General features: G+C 40.5%; 1 protein-coding gene across 4 annotated transcripts in view; it reads right to left on the bottom strand.

Moving 5' to 3' along the window:
* Nucleotides 1-12,335, bottom strand: part of LOC112925122 (uncharacterized) — a 158,481-nt gene that overhangs the window by 96,428 nt on the left and 49,718 nt on the right. For all 4 annotated transcript variants that reach the window (XM_072738440.1, XM_072738449.1, XM_072738466.1 and 1 more), the window contains exons 15-16: nucleotides 5,611-5,803; nucleotides 3,658-3,785 (exon numbers count right to left, since the gene is read on the bottom strand). In XM_072738440.1, coding sequence (XP_072594541.1) covers nucleotides 3,658-3,785; nucleotides 5,611-5,803 — 321 coding nt within the window. The remainder of the gene's footprint in view (nucleotides 1-3,657; nucleotides 3,786-5,610; nucleotides 5,804-12,335) is intronic.

The raw sequence follows: 12,335 nt of genomic DNA, 5'->3' as shown, positions 1-12,335 counted from the left end.
TTTGTGTTGTTCATACGATTGCCAGATCTAGCAAATAAAAATACAGGTCATCTAGTTACATTTGAATTTCTGATAAAGCAACAAATACTTTTTTTAGTATAAGTATCTCCCAAATATTGTCATATTTTATTTGGCAAACCTAGCTATTGAAAAGGAAAATGTGGCCCTCTTTTCACATTGAGTAGGCTTTTTCAAGCTTTGGCCTCAACCTCAAGAAGCTCTCAGATGGACTGTTGCATAATTTTATTATTAATTCTTTCCCAAGAGGGTTAAGACCATGATTTTTTTGCTTCAAGGTTCTATTTATTATCTGTTTGCTAACTGGCCCATTTCCATTTAAACTCTGGGCTGGTATTTGCCTAAGAAGTCTTCCTAGCCTGTCAAATGTCACCTGTGTGTGTCAAGGGCCAACTCTCAAGTGAAATAATACATGGTACACACTGACGGGAGGTATCAAATATTGGAGAAAATAGAAAAAAATCCAAAATGAATAGTCTCAAACCTTACTGTGCTTATATTATTTTTACCTCAAACTCTGTATTTCTGGGACTTAAGAAACTTTAAAAAAAATAGCACTTTAGGTCAAATGAAAGTGCAAAACAGAAAATCAACACTAGACACAATTTGTCACAGGTTATTTATTTATTTATTTATTTAGCTCCAGACACGAATTCCAATCACCCTAAAAATGTGTCATCTGGTCGCTGTAGGCAGAATTAGCTTTTGGAGCACATGTCACTTAGGAGCCCAAATAGCTGATGCCTGCCTTCTCTAAGAGTTCCTTAATCCACCTAAATTTACATCAGCTCTAATTTTATGAGCGTTTATACATAATATGGTTACTTTAAGGATTTAAGACAACCCAGTGTATTTGAGCAATTCTTAACTCTAGAGACTCCAATATATTTAATGATCAAAAACAGCTGAGCAAACTTGGCAGTAGAATCAGTACTGGGAGAAATCAATTGTACTCTAGATAAAAATATGGTTTATCCATTAAAAATAGGCTCTTTTGACGGAATTTCTGATTTAGAAGGCCACATTTTACAGTTTTGGCACAGACAGTTCAGTTTCTACAGAAAACTTATTGTAAGGGTGAGAAAGGAGGGAGACATTTTCAATGATTTTTTTTTTCAAGTTAAAATAATTTCATTGACCATAGGAAAAAACTAGTGGACAGCCCTGGTGGCTTAGCATAGAACGAAGCGTAGGCCAAAGTGTAGAGAAATCAGTTTGTTTTTCAGTCCTCTCTGCCCTTCTATCCTTCTATTGCCATTGAGTCCTGCCCGGGGCCTTCACAGGCAGCCCAGGAACACCGAAAGGGAAGGCGGAGGAAGAAGAGAGTCCAGAAAAGGAGGGCTGTTTAAAACTGGACCAATAAACTTATTGAGTTTAGGGATTCTGTTTTATTTGCCTTTAATGTAGCCTTTTCAGTTACTCCACTCTGAGTCTAGATCTCTCCCTTAGTTGATCAGAGTAAGTTTCTAATTGGCCGATCAAGGTTGCGGATGCAAACTCTGTAGAGGCCAGTTCCCCTTGAAAAGAGGAACAGCATTCAAAGCCCAAGGCTCCCGCCCTTTGAGACCAGCCAGGTGTTTTCAAAAATGGGGTGACCTACATCTTTATGAGTAATAGACCAGAAAGGAGATGAAATGGTAAACCATCTAATCTACTAGAAAAACAGTTCAAAGAAAACATTTCCACTTCCCCATCTTCTGACCACATCAGAGCGCACTGTAAGCTGGCTTCCACACCCGTACCTCTTCTGAGAGTCCTATGAAGCTGGCAGTGACCCTGGTGACTGACCCCACTGCCTGTTTAGGAGTCATTTTTCTTGATGTTTCACTGCACTCCACACTAGTAACTGTCTCCTAATTAAAATGTTTTCCCCCCTGTGGCTTTCATACACCATTCCTTCGTTTTTTTTCTCCCGTTTCTTTGACGACCTTCCTATTCCTCTTGTGGATTTTTGTTCTATGACCTTCCCCTACAATTCAAGTGTTACCCAGGACTGCATTTCAGACATCTCTGGCTTTTCCTACTCATTTGATTCATGACCATGGTTCAATGTTCACTCTCATACCTCAGCTCATACCTCCTCCTGACCTTCAAAACTACAGCTCCCACAAAGCATGCACACCTGTTTTAGCAAACTCTCCTCACATGCCTGTTGCCACAGACTCAATGCTATCATCCCCTCTAAAGCATCCCTCCTCCTGCATTCCATTTCAGTTGAGAGCCTCCTCCCTGACCTTGAGAAAGTCATTTTTAATTCCACCCTTACTCTCACCGCAGCAGCCAGTCTTCAAATCCTGCCATTTTCACTTCTGCAAAGACTTCTCAAGTCTGCCCCTCCTTCCCATTCTCACTCTTCCATCCTTGTGGAGGTCCCCTCCTACTTTTCCATGTCACTGTTGCAATAACAGCACTTCTTTCCTGCACGAGCTCTACTCCAGCCCATTCCCCACACTAATACCCGAGCAGGTGTTGAAAACAGAGCTATGCTCATATTTCCCCCTTACTGAACTCACCAATGGCTCTTCGTGGCTTATAGAATTAACTGTAAATTATGTAGCACGGATTAGCAGGCCTTTCACAGTTGCACCCCTAACACATGCAGCTCGTTTCTCATCGTGCTTTTAGCGCCTCGTCTTCTTATTCCCCAAACTCGCCATCCCATTTTACACCCCCGTGATACCGCTTCTGCTGTTTCCTCTGCTTAAGAATTTTTCCTTCTCTGACAGACAACATCCATGCTCATCTCCTAGTAACAGGATTAAATATCTATTCCTCTGAGAAGACTTGTCAACATTTCCTTTACTCTGAGAGCACCTCACAGGGCAAATTCCCCCGTCCACCGTGGTCTCTGGAGGTCCTGCATGTACCTCAGTTGTAAGCTGTTAGTCACTGGGCTGTAATTTTTACTTAGAGATTGGATCAACTTGTATAGACTAGAAATTCCTTAAAGACAGAGATCATCTTCTCTCATTTATCCGTATGTTCCTAATGTCTGGAATAGTACCTGGTACAGAGTAAATATTTAATGTTTGATGAGTGAATTCCCAACAGTTAGTGGTCATCAGAGGGGCTAATAATCCATGCCGAGGGCACAAATGAAGAGCAGCGTTTCATTTATTACTAGTATATGAGCCATTGATGATACCGATGATGAATTTAGCAACCTGATGTTTCATTGCTTTAAACTTACCCTCATAACTTGGTGCACTGCGCCCACCTTGCCCAACGGCTTGCCTCACATGTGGTATATTTCTAAAGGCTGTAGTAAGATCAATTTGTCTGCATTTAGCAAAGTGAGGCTTGTCCCTCACAGGACAATGAATGTGAATAGACCCATCATTCATTCATACTAAAAAATATATATGAAAGCCTAAACTATATAGTCTTCTAACAAGTTATGGCTGTAAGATAAAGTAGTATCCTTCACGTTTTATTTTTTATTAACGAGGAACCACAGTAAAGAAAATAAAATTTATTATTCATATCTTTGCAAATACCTGAGATTTTTTTAAATAAAATAATTATTTCCTTTATTAGGATTGCCCTTAAAAGACCCACTGAGCTTTCTTGGTTTTGTTTTTTAAATACTGGGTTTCATAAGAATGTTTAACAGATGTTTTGTTTTCTAGGGAAAAATACCTGGCGCTTGTTTTCTAGCAGAGCTGCTTCCCAAGTCCACAAGTCATACAGCACAGCAAATCTGTCCACACTTGCGTGGGCCCATCCCCAGTCCTGGCCAGTATTTGACTTGGTGTCCTCTTTGTGACCTGGGAGAGAAGGGGATGAGAACGACCAGAGACAGGCCTTTCCACGAAGCTATTCTTATTAGAAAAGCAGCCCTTGAACTGTCAGCTCCATCTCAGGAATGAAAACACTGAATCAGTCACAGGGATTCCTAAGAATCAGCTGGAGAGCCATTGGCAAAAGACTGGGACCTAAGTTCATACTCGTTGACTTCTAAGTCAATAGAGGTTTTTGTTTTTACTCTTTAATTTTAGTTTTAAAGACTAATTTTAGAAATGTAACCAAAATTCAGCTAATATGAAATCTTCACTAAAATGTCCTCAGACCTATAATTTAAAGGCAAAACACACATTTCTCCTTCTCTAAAAACAGGTCCCTGGTGGTTTAACAACAAACCCAGTTTAACCTGCTATTTCAAGTGATGCTAGCTAGCCAAGTGAAAACTCCTCAGAGAAGTTTCTAAGATATTCCTTAATTATGTTAATTACTAACTTAAATCAATAAAGGTAATCATTGTCATTGTTCTGCTAAAATATTTTCCCACTACATTAATGTTAATCGTCAGTATCAGCATTATTATTGCTCTTAATTTTTGACAGGCCTATTTCAGAATTAAATCTTAAAAAAGTAAGAGATTTTCAGGTACTGAACTTTGAGTTCAATAATTATCACATATATGATGGGTACTGAACAAGAGAAAGATTTTGACCAGGAATTTCTCTAGCAGCAATTGGGAAATCATTTCACAATGGATGACTACATACTTACTAGCTCAGGTGAAGGATGCTCATGTGGCTAAATAACTACCGACTGTTTCAATCAAATTAGGTTCTCAGCAGCTTGAAATAATTGCATGGTATTATAAAGTAATATCAATAGAAATGATGATGCACTAGTATGTAGAATAACCAGTAAAGATAAAAGCCAAAAGCCGAAATTAAATGCCCTAGAATATTGGATGCCATCACTGCATCCCATGATTCAGACACCAATGGTCTGTGGTAAAGAGAGCAGTGTTAATCCAATGTTAATTTAATTCTGTTTGGCTCTGAAAGGTTAATTGTCAAACATGCTTTAAGGAGCATTATATATCAGTATGAAAATAAATTATTCTTAATTGCTATCTACATATATTACAAAATAGCACAAACCTTGGCTAAATTTCTTTTTAGGTTTGCAAAACGTCTAGAAACTCTAAGCTCTTTCCAAATATAATGCTAATGTTGTCATATTACTCCAAAAGCATTATTCTTTCCTCACCTATTTCTAAAACTGGATATATTTTAGTGGTGCCAAAAGGAAGAAGAGAATGCCTATTATAGGTTATTTGATTACCCTGAGTAAATGATTTCTCCCTTTGGTGCTTATCTGGCATTTTCCTACCCAGATCTTCTTGCACTCTGGAGCGGTTTTTTTTTTTTTTTTTGTCAGGAACCCAGGGATGTCTCTGTTTCTAACTGCTGTTTGTCCAAAGTCAATCACTGTTTTTGTTAATTAAGGGAAAAAAATCATTACTTTCAGTTGCTTACTTTGCTTCCCTCAGGGCACTGCATGACACCCTTTGCACCCAGTAGATAATGCAGAAATGCCACTGAGGAATGAGTCTAAACAACAGTAAGAATTATAATCAAGCTTTGAAAGAATAGACTCCAAGAAGAAGAGGGACTTGAGCTGGAGGCAGAAACGTATCTTTTCTAAAACAGGTATATATTGGGGAGGTGTATATGCTTACTGAATTTTCAGATACTACGGGATAAGCATTTATATTTTGAGGAGGAAGGTGTTAAATAGAGCCCTTAGTATTTATTGTTTGGCTGGTTGATTTTTTTAAAAAATCTGACTTCTGACCTTTTTCTTTCTCAATGTAATAGCTGGCCACAAGCAGTAGTTCTGCCTCTAGCTCCTTCAGATCAGCCAGGGCTTCATCATACATGATGTGTACTCCTTGCTGGTCCTGCGTGTAGATGTAACCAGCTCCCATGCTGTAGTAGTCATCCTGGTTCTCCACTTCTGAGAATTCCATGAATTGGACACTGTGGACCTTGGGAAAAGAAAACCAAGCCTAGAAGTTACCGGAAAAGAGAGAGCTATATTTTGCCAGCCCAAATGGGCCAAACAGCAGCCTTCTGCTCCCACACAGTGGGCTGTCAGCATTCAGCTGTGGCCATGCCGCCTATATATAGCCGCATTATGTAGAGAAAGAGATATTAGTAAAGAATGTTAGCAGGGAAGGGTAGTGAGATAGATGACTAGCTGGTTATGTTTTTTTCTGATTAACTCAGGGTTACTTGGGAAAAGGCAGGCAATTGAGCTGAGTGTTATAGGTAGTCTCTGAAATCAGAGTGCCTATGTTCAGGTCTCGCCCTCTGCAAGTCGCTCAGCTTCTCGAAGCCTCTATTTCTTCCTCTGTAACATGGGGACAGTGGAGATACCACAACAGTTGTTCTAGGGAGCATGTGATGCTGTGCTGATGAAGCACTTGAGATCTATGAACATCTAAGACTTTTTAAATTTTTGATTATATAAATACTTTAAAAATGCATTAATATAGCCTCATGTCTTAGTAACATACTGAATTGAATAACATCCCCCCAAAATTCATGTCTACCTGAAACCTGTGAATGTGACCTATTATGGAAATGGAGTCTTTGCAGATATACATAGGTTAAGATGAGGTCATACTTGATTGGGGGGAGGGGCCTACTCCAATGACTGATTTCTTATAAAAAGAGGAAAATGTGGAGATAGGGGAGAAGGCCATGTGAGGACAGAGACTGAGATGGGAGTGATGCATCTACAAGCCAAGGAATTTCAAGAAACAGCCAGGATTACTAGCAACTGCCAGATACTGGGAGAGATAAAGAAGGATTTTCTCCTGGAGACTTCAGAGGGAACAGGGCCCTGATAACACTTTGATTTGGGGCTTGTGACATCCAGAACTATGACAGAATAAAGTTCTCTCCCAGTTGTTATGAGCCGCTCACTTTGTGGTGTTTTGTTATGGCAGCTCTAGGAAACTAATATGAGTAATCTGAGAAGTCCAACCATACTTTTTTCTTAGACGACTGAGGAGCTGTTGCATCTTAAGAATCATTATTCTAGTAATAATTCTTATAATTTCCAACTTCACTCTTGTCAAGCCTCTGAATTCACCCCCACCCCATGCCTTCACTCTGTCTCAGTGGAAGCCCTTCCACTTCTCCACCCGCATCCACACACTGCACGTGCACCCCTCTCCTCCTGCTTCCTCCTGTACTGTAGGGAACGACTCTGTTCCCCTTCTCTGTGGTCACTCCATCCCACCTCTAAAACATCCCTTCTTCTTCTTGGATATCCAGCTCCTCTCGAGCAGCTATTTCCCAATTGACCCCGAAACGTGTTCATGTCCCTCTTGGCCTTCTCTTGGTTCCACCTTTTGTCTCTCCTCCTCCTTATGATCCAGCCTCCCAAGATGTGATCTGCATTCCCTGTCCCCACTTCCTCACCTCCTACCCCTACTCCTCACCTCCTATCTCGCTCATCGCCATCCAGCTCCTGTCTCCATCAAACCAAACCAACTTTCACTAAGACCAACAGTGATCTTTTCTCCCCATCCAGCAGACCTTCTTTAGTCATCTTATATAATCTCTCAGGAACATGTGACACAGTTTTACACTCCCTGCCTCTTGATTCCCTCACTTCCTTGGCCTTCTGGGATTCCACATTTCTCCTTGCTCTCACCAGCTTTCTAGCCTTCCCTGAGAAGTATTTTTCTCTATCAGGTCATTAAATAGTAGCCACAGTTAAGCCCGAGTCTTAGGATCTCATCTTTTCCTCCTATGCTCCTTCCTTAGGAGGTGGTACACACTTTCACAGCTGAGATTAGGCACCATTTGCTCCCTAATTGATACCTATAATCCAGACCTCCTAGAGCTCCAAACTCACATATCCAATGACCTATTTGGCATTTGTTCCTGGGTATCTCAAATGCCTCTCAAATTTAACATGATCAAATCATGTGGTCTTCTCCCACAAACCTAGGCCATTTCCAACTTCCCCATTTTAGTAAATAGCACCGCCACCAAGCCACTTCCTCTTGCATGAATCATTTCTGACATCTACTGCCTCACCCTTCAGTCTATCACTAACTCCTGTTAATTTGACTTCCTATCTCTCAAATCCATCAGTTCTCTGGATCTCCACCACCCACCATCCTAGTCCAAGCTGTTATTAGCATTCACTGGGACTAGTCTAAGAGTTTTTGGGTGTAATTTTCAAGGCTGGGTACAATCTGGTCCCTGTGAACCTCTTGGACCTCATTTCCTTTCACTGTCCATCCATATTATTTCCATCCTCATGGACCTGGGCCTGGCCCTCTTCTGAATGTGCAGACCTGTTCATACCTCTGGGCCTTGTACATACTGGTCCTTCCATCCCTCAGTTCCTCTTTCCTTGGTAAGAACCTACCCTATCCAAGAGTCCATTCAAATAACACCTCTCTGGCAGCCTTCCTTATATCTCTATGCAGAGCTGAGTGTTTCTCCCCATGGCTTATCTAACTCCATTATAGCACTCAGCTCATTGCCATGCTAGATTGTTGCCTTATCTACTCCCACAAGCTGTGAGCCTGTCATTCATTCATCCCTTCATTCACTCATTCATTCCACATACATTCTGATCAGTAAATTTACTAGGTGCTGTTCTAGGCACTAAGGATATAAGCAGTTAACAAAACTGGCACAAATCCCTGCCATCATGGAATTCTTTAATGGAAAGAGACAGACATTAGATAAATAAGTAGCATATATAGAATGTCAAATGGTTTGGCACCAAAGCTTCCCCAGACTTCTTAGTGCCCTGCACTAGAGTGTGGCCTAGTAATGAACTTTGGCCAGTGGGTTGTGAGCAGAAACAACACGTGTCACTTCCAGTCCAAAGTATTTAACACAGACATACGTATTCCCTCTCCTTTTCTTCCCTCAGTTCCTGTGTCTGAAATGTGTGCTTATGCCCATAGGAGATAAATTTTTAAGACCAGATGGACAAATTCCTTCATGCAGAGTTATGTCTCAGTCATTAAATTATTTTCTTCTTAATTTCTTCCACAACTATGTGGAAGACTCCCCCTTCTAAAGTTTCTGTGGTCTAGTGAGTTGATCCTTCAATATTATGCTTAGAGGAGTGGCAGGAAGGGGAAGGCAATAATTATATGTCTGAGTAAGAAATAATCTGATCTTTGGAAAGATTCATATTTTTTAAGACTGCAAATTAACGGATGCCAAGATAATTATTTGAATATAGTAAAAATATAGGAGAATTGATGGCCTATCATTCATTCTCTTCCTTCTACTGGTTTCTGCCATTACTTGCTAATATGAATTTTAGGCCTTTTGGCAATAAGACAATATTTTTCTGACCAGCTTACCTTTTTCTAGATAATTACATTAATTGCAGACCATAAAAGTCCAGTATAAGAATTTCATTAAAAACTGTTAGGTGCGGGCAGCCCAGTAGCTCAGCAGTTTAGCGCCACCTTCGGCCCAGGGCCTGATCCTAGAGACACGGGATCGAGTCCCACGTCAGGTTTTCTGCACGGAGCCTGCTTCTCCCTCTGCCTGTGTCTCTGCCTCTCTCTCTGTGTGTATGTGTGTCTTTCATTAATAAATAAATAAAACAAAAGACAAACTGTTAGGTGAATGACTCAATCCATTGGCTACAGTCTCTCAAATATATTTCTTAAGTTTTCTTTTTCAAAAAATACTTTATCTATTTGAGGAAGAGAGAGGGACAACTGGGTGGCTCAGTAGTTGGGCGGCTGCCTTTGCTTAGGTTGTGATTCCGGGATCTGGGATCTAGTCCCGCATCAGGCTTCCTTAGGGGACCCTGCTTCTCCCTCTGCCTATGTCTCTGCCTCTCTCTCTCTGTGTGTGTCTCATGAATAAATAAACAAATCTTTAAAAAAAAAAGAGAGAGAGACAGAGAAAGAGAGAGAGCACAAGTGGGGTGAGGGCCAGAGGGAGAATCAGACTCTCCGCTGAACAGGGGGTCCCTGATGTGGGGCCAATCCCAGGACTCCAGGTTTGTGACCTGAGCTGAAGGCAGATACTTAACTGATGGAGCCACCCAGGCATCTCTTTCAAATATTTTTAAAAGAAAATTTAAAAATTTATTCTCTGCCTCACATACTGAGTATATTATTATTATAGCAAGTTGTTCTTCATTTGAAAAGCATCATACATTTTGCAAAGCAATTTCGTGTACATTGTCTTTTGTGATCTCATAACCATTGTGTTATGAACAGGGCCTTTCTTTTGTCTAACAAATATTTATTAAATACCTACTATATGAAAGATATATACTCAACTCTCTATTTCCTTTTGCCACCTGAATAAGCATCTCAAAATTTCCATGTCCTAAACTGAGATCCTGATCTTCTCAACAAACCTATTCTAATCATATCTCAGATAATAATGACTCCAAACTTTCAGATGCTGAGGCCCAAATTTTGGAATCAACCTGGACTTCTCTCTTTTCCACATTCCACATCCTATCTGCCTGGAAATCATACTGGCTGTACCTTTAAAACATGTCCAGAATCTGACCATTTCTTACCATGCTGTCTTTTCAGACACATTGTCTCTTTGATTAATGTAATAAATTCCTAACTAGTTTCTACTTCTGCCCTAGAATATCTTCAGTGTATTTCCAATACAGCAGCAAAGATCTTAAAATGCAAATCAAATAACATTACTCTTTTGCTCAAAACTCTCCAATGGCTCCCCTTCTCAGAATCCTTGCAATGGTCCATAAGGCCCTATGCAACCTGTTCCCCATTCCTCCAATCTCTCTACTATAATTTCTGCCAATTTCCTCCTCCATCACTCTAGCTTCAATGAACTCCTTGCTGTTCCTGCAACAATGCTATACATGGTTCTGCCTCAGGGCCTTTGCATTGGCTCTCCTCTGCCTATCACTCTCCACCCTGTTAGTCATGTGGTTTGCTTCCTGATTCCCTTCCTTGGCCATTTTGTTTATAATGGCAACATCCCAGCACCAACCTCTATCACCTTTCCTTCTTAATTTTTCCTCACAGAACCTATCACCATCTTTACTAGTCTACAAAGTCTAGATAGTTCTGTGATAACCCCAGAGTGCAGTGGCCTACAGTTAAGATGAAGCTTTTACTCATGCAGAGCCTTCTGTAGGACTTGTTGCTTTCTAGGCAGCTATCTTCCAGCAGTGAGCGAGATCTGACCTGAGATCTTTCTATTTTGTGGTTCAACATATGCCTTCCACTGGCTACAGCAAGGTAAGAAATCCAGAGAGTCAAAGACAAGCTCTTAAATACTTTGGACTGGAAGTGACACATGCCACTCCTTCTACTGTGACACACGCCTAAAGTAAACTCATAAAGTCTCCATGACAGGTGGTAGATGCTTTCCTTTTCCTTTTCTCATAGAGTGAATACTTTTTAATACTAGCTCAAGACTTTCATCATCAGACCAAACATACAGGTCCAGGGAAGACACTGACATCTTAAAGGGCTTCTCCAATGTCAGCTCCCCAGGCTGGTAAGCCCAATGATCTTGGTCCCAGTCTTGGTCCTGGAGCTTGTGAATTCACCCCAACAAATTAGTATCTGTGCTTCCAATCCCGTACATGGGAATGAATCACATAGGCCTGAACATTCCAGTTTAAATGCTGACATGGCCACATGCATGGAGTGCAGGTAAAACACATGGTCCTATTAAAGACCCTGAAAGAAGGTCACTTCTTTGAGTTTCTCACACTATAGTAGTAGCTGCTGGCAGCTTTTAAGGGAGCTGTTATTCCTGTCACTTATGAGAGCATAGGAAAGCAATATTGCATACTCTTGAGAAGCTCATCCTACCATCAATGGGGCAAGGTAGGATTTGTTTCCCCTCCCCTCCTCCTTGGCTACTCCAACCCCCATCCCAGAACAAACAAATTGGGAGAGAGCTCAGCGGTAAGAAAGATCCCTTTTTAATCTATTAGCAAATAAAAAGCACAGCTATGGTATGAGGTAGGCTCAATATTAGCAAGAGAAAGATATATTTGTTTCATAGGTGTGTTTGTTTCAAAAGCATCTTACTCTCCTCTCTAGGTCCACTGAGGGGCATACTAACTGCATTTGAGCTAGGATCAAGTAAGAAGGGCAGAGGGGTCAAACTGTGTATGGTAAAGGGTACAGGGGATGGTACTTGTTGGCAAGGGAGACCAAAAACAGAAGTCTTTTTTTTTACTTTTTTTTACTTCAGTATACACTCTCCTGTATACTGAGTGAAGGATGGACTCTAGGTTGACTGGATGGGAAAATAAAATGTTTTTCAAGATCTAGAACTGTTCTACAGTGCAATATAGTAGCCTCTAACCACATTTAGCTATTAAGGACTTGAAATAGGACTTACCTGTGTTGAGATGTACTGTACATATAAAGTACATGCCAAATTTTGAAGACTTCATATAAAAAATGAACTGTGTCTCATTAATTATTTCTTTATATTGATTATATGTTTAAATGATACTATTTTGGATACATTGGGTTAAACAGAACATATGATAATCATTAATAT

Source organism: Vulpes vulpes, chromosome 1 (genome assembly GCF_048418805.1).
Source record: "Vulpes vulpes isolate BD-2025 chromosome 1, VulVul3, whole genome shotgun sequence".
NCBI classification, from domain to species: Eukaryota; Metazoa; Chordata; class Mammalia; order Carnivora; family Canidae; genus Vulpes; species Vulpes vulpes.
The sequence above is the reverse complement of the archived record's forward strand: the minus strand, read 5'-3'. Positions and strand labels throughout refer to the sequence as shown.